General features: G+C 30.9%; 1 protein-coding gene across 1 annotated transcript in view; it reads right to left on the bottom strand.

Annotated features, from left to right (window-relative positions):
- The window catches only part of LOC106475094 (electron transfer flavoprotein subunit beta-like), a 21,516-nt gene that overhangs the window by 9,716 nt on the left and 8,355 nt on the right, over window positions 1-3,445 (bottom strand). The window contains exon 6 of the mRNA XM_013935789.2: window positions 1,253-1,429. Within this exon, the coding sequence (XP_013791243.1) occupies window positions 1,259-1,429 (171 nt within the window). The 3' untranslated portion in view covers window positions 1,253-1,258. The remainder of the gene's footprint in view (window positions 1-1,252; window positions 1,430-3,445) is intronic.

The raw sequence follows: 3,445 nt of genomic DNA, 5'->3' as shown, positions 1-3,445 counted from the left end.
TGTTATATTACATCATTGATGATGAAAACAGTTTCTTGTTATATTACATTTTTGATGATGAAAACAGTTTCTTGTTATATTACATTTTTGATGATGAAACCAGTTTCTTGTTATATTACATTGTTGATGATGAAACCAGTTTCTTGTTATATTACACTGTTGAAGATGAAACCAGTTTCCTGGTTTCATCTTCAACAATGTAATATAACTGTAATATAACAAGAAATTTCATCATCAACGACTGGTGTAATATAACAAGAAATCGTTGATGAAACCAGTTTCTTATTTTTATTATATTGTTGCCATAAGGTTATCAAACGAAGTTTTTCTAACATGATAAATACAAATTATTGTATAATATTTATTGTTACATTTACAAATTAAATATTTCAAGTCCTTCTACTGGTTATAAAAGTCCTAACAGCTTCAAGTGGAAGATAAAATAGATAACAAATCAACTTTCATCATGAAGACCCAGGATTGAATCCTGTCTATTACCAACAGAGAAAACAGTTCTTCTCAGGATCTCACAGAAGATGGCAGCAGATGAGTGGCCAAAACTGGACGTACTTAGGTGACCGTACAGGCTACAAACCATGACAACGATTGATAGAAAAACAAAGTGATGCCCAGTACATTTATTAAAAGGAATTAAATGCACACCAGGTACTTGTGAGAGTGCCCCTGTCACTAACTTACAACTAATAAGTAACTCTTAGAAAAATGCATGTAAGTTGTTTTATAAGTACTGTGTTATTGTTAAGCGTCACAAGGTTGATCACAGATTTAGTCTTTGTACAGCTTAATACCAAGAAAAAAAAACTTGCCAGCCAAGCTATGTTTGGGGTTGCCTAAGGAATAACAACACACCTTATAAGACTTTTATAAATATTCTGGTCACTATTACCACAAACAAATCGGGGATTTATGGAAGTTATAATAATAATGCTCAAATTAATTTTTGTTTCAAAAGGATGACTCGTTTACAGATAATCTAAATTCACGGTAACAATAATAGTATACATTTAGTATTACTGTGGTTTTGTTGAAAAGATACATTCTGACAAGTCCTTTTTTTAAATGAAAGAAAGATATCCACGAAAAGAGAAACATCTAGTTTCTAATCTTTTACGGTCTTGAAGGTTTCATCAGACTGGAGGATTGGTATGACAACAACTGTATCTTGCTTAAATATAAACGTTTATAAAATACACTTGTCTTAATTTCTAATACGTTCCCAAAGTTAGTTTACCGTTTACTAAATTCGGCCTAAATCTTTAAGTTTCGTGAGCAGTTCTTCCACAGACTCCACTTTGGCTCCGGCTTCTCGGACGGGTGGATCTTCTACCGTTAATACCTCGACTCTTGGAGTGATATCTACTCCTAAATCAGAGATGCTTTTTTTGGCTATTTGCTTCTTCTTAGCTTTCTGAAACAAAGTAGGGATTTAACGACTGAGTTTTGAAATATATTCTGTGTGAATACAATAACTAGAATATAGAGCATATAAAACTAATTATACAGGGTAGGACAAAAATTGTGTCTTACTCTGAAACAAACAATAACTTTCCAGATAATACCAACTGTGCCAGCTATATAACCCACCATGTATATTAGACAAAGATCCTAACGTTATCCACTGGACAAAATTATTAAATGTCTACATATAATAAGTTTTAGATTTAGTTATTTAGTTCACATCATACTTATTAAATATGATTTCTTACCTCTCTTTTTATACCATATTTATGCGCTCTCAGGCAAGTGGTGCCATCTGTTGTTTAATATAAGTACTATGTTATAAAACGACAAAATAAATAAATGGAGCTTCAAGGGTAAATACTAGTTGTTTCAAATATTACGTCGTAATACAAATATTGCACTACTGTAGTCTAAACTGAAACTCTTGTCCTCAGATAAACGTACATACTTGTGAGACCTCAGATTAGCGTATTATTTTCACTTTTCAAAGGTATAAACCAACATCACCTAAAAATATGACGTCATCCAACAAGCAAGCATTATACTGTATGATCAGAGCGTGACAAACTTGTTTGTAGAAAACACTTCTAACATGCTTCTTGTGTTACAGAAAGTTGTCTCCAGCTAGAAACCTGTTAAAATTTGGCACCAATATTGTACGCCACGAAATGTTATACTTATAAAGTAAGTAATTAGACAATCGTATATTTTATTCTCTAATTACATGATTAGGCTTAAAGGAAACCATTTCCATTATTTGCTCGAGCACTCTCCACTTTTCAAAAAAAAAAAATAATATTCGCCCGATTTAATTCAGAGAAACCATTTCTAGCTGTATTTTTAAATCATTTGTCCAAATTTATTCGCATATTATCATGTATTACAATCATTGCTCGCTAGATGGCGTTGGAAGTGTTGTTTGTGCTGATCTCTATTGGATTTATTCTAAATTTTGTTATCATAAACACTGGAGAAAAGCATTCCTATTTTTACTGTAGTTTCATTGAAGTAATAGATATAAAAAATCCAGATGTTTAAAATTTATTTATGAATTATATTTTGTACAGAAATATAACAGATTATAAAAGAACTTTTGCTACATTAAAATATAAGTATAGGCTATAAAAACGTGATATATAAAAAAATCTGGATTTTTTGAGCTCATTTCCAACGGAATAGTTTAACAGGTTTTTCGATGATTGTGGCGCCATCTGTTGATAGTTAGAAGTATTATAGCTTTAATTAAAAAGATTAAGATTTGATAGTTATACCTATTGTTTTTAACAGATTAATTGGGTGGAAATCTTTATTAAAGAAAGACAAACCCGATGATATGAAAACAAAGCACATTTAGTTAACAGGTTTTCCATACAATTATTTTGAAGTTTGTCTTAGTCAAAAGTACTGTAACTCTTAAATTTGGCGTAGTATCAAACAAGGTATAATGCTAATTAACTTCGTAACTAACCCTGAAAGTACCAGTACCACTCGATCAAAACGTTTCTTTCCAGTCCCACATTTAAATAATTATAAAATAAAAACTAACCCTGAAAGTACCAGTACCACTTGATCAAAACGTTTCTTTCCAGTACCACATTTAAATAATTATAAAATAAAACCTAACCCTGTACTTTCTAGTACCACTTGATCAAAATTGCATTCAAATGTAATAAGAAAAACTTTTCTGTTGGCTTAGTTACGTTATTTTGTTTCACTGAAAAACTGATAAAAATATAAATTTAATAGATTTCATGATTTCAGAAGTTTTTGTTAATTTGCAAAAGGTCCCTGGAATTTAAGGTTTTACACTGCAGGCCTCATCTAGAAATGAACGAAGTAGTACACCCTCAATACGAGATTTATATTATCAGGTATATTACCATTTTAAAGCTTTCTAGTGGATTTTACTACCTAACTGTTGTTATCCAACTGATTTATTACGTGTAATATCATAACTAGGCTA

This window comes from Limulus polyphemus, unplaced genomic scaffold (assembly GCF_000517525.1).
Source record: "Limulus polyphemus unplaced genomic scaffold, Limulus_polyphemus-2.1.2 Scaffold8072, whole genome shotgun sequence".
NCBI classification, from domain to species: Eukaryota; Metazoa; Arthropoda; class Merostomata; order Xiphosura; family Limulidae; genus Limulus; species Limulus polyphemus.
This window is presented reverse-complemented; position numbering and strand designations above follow the sequence as displayed.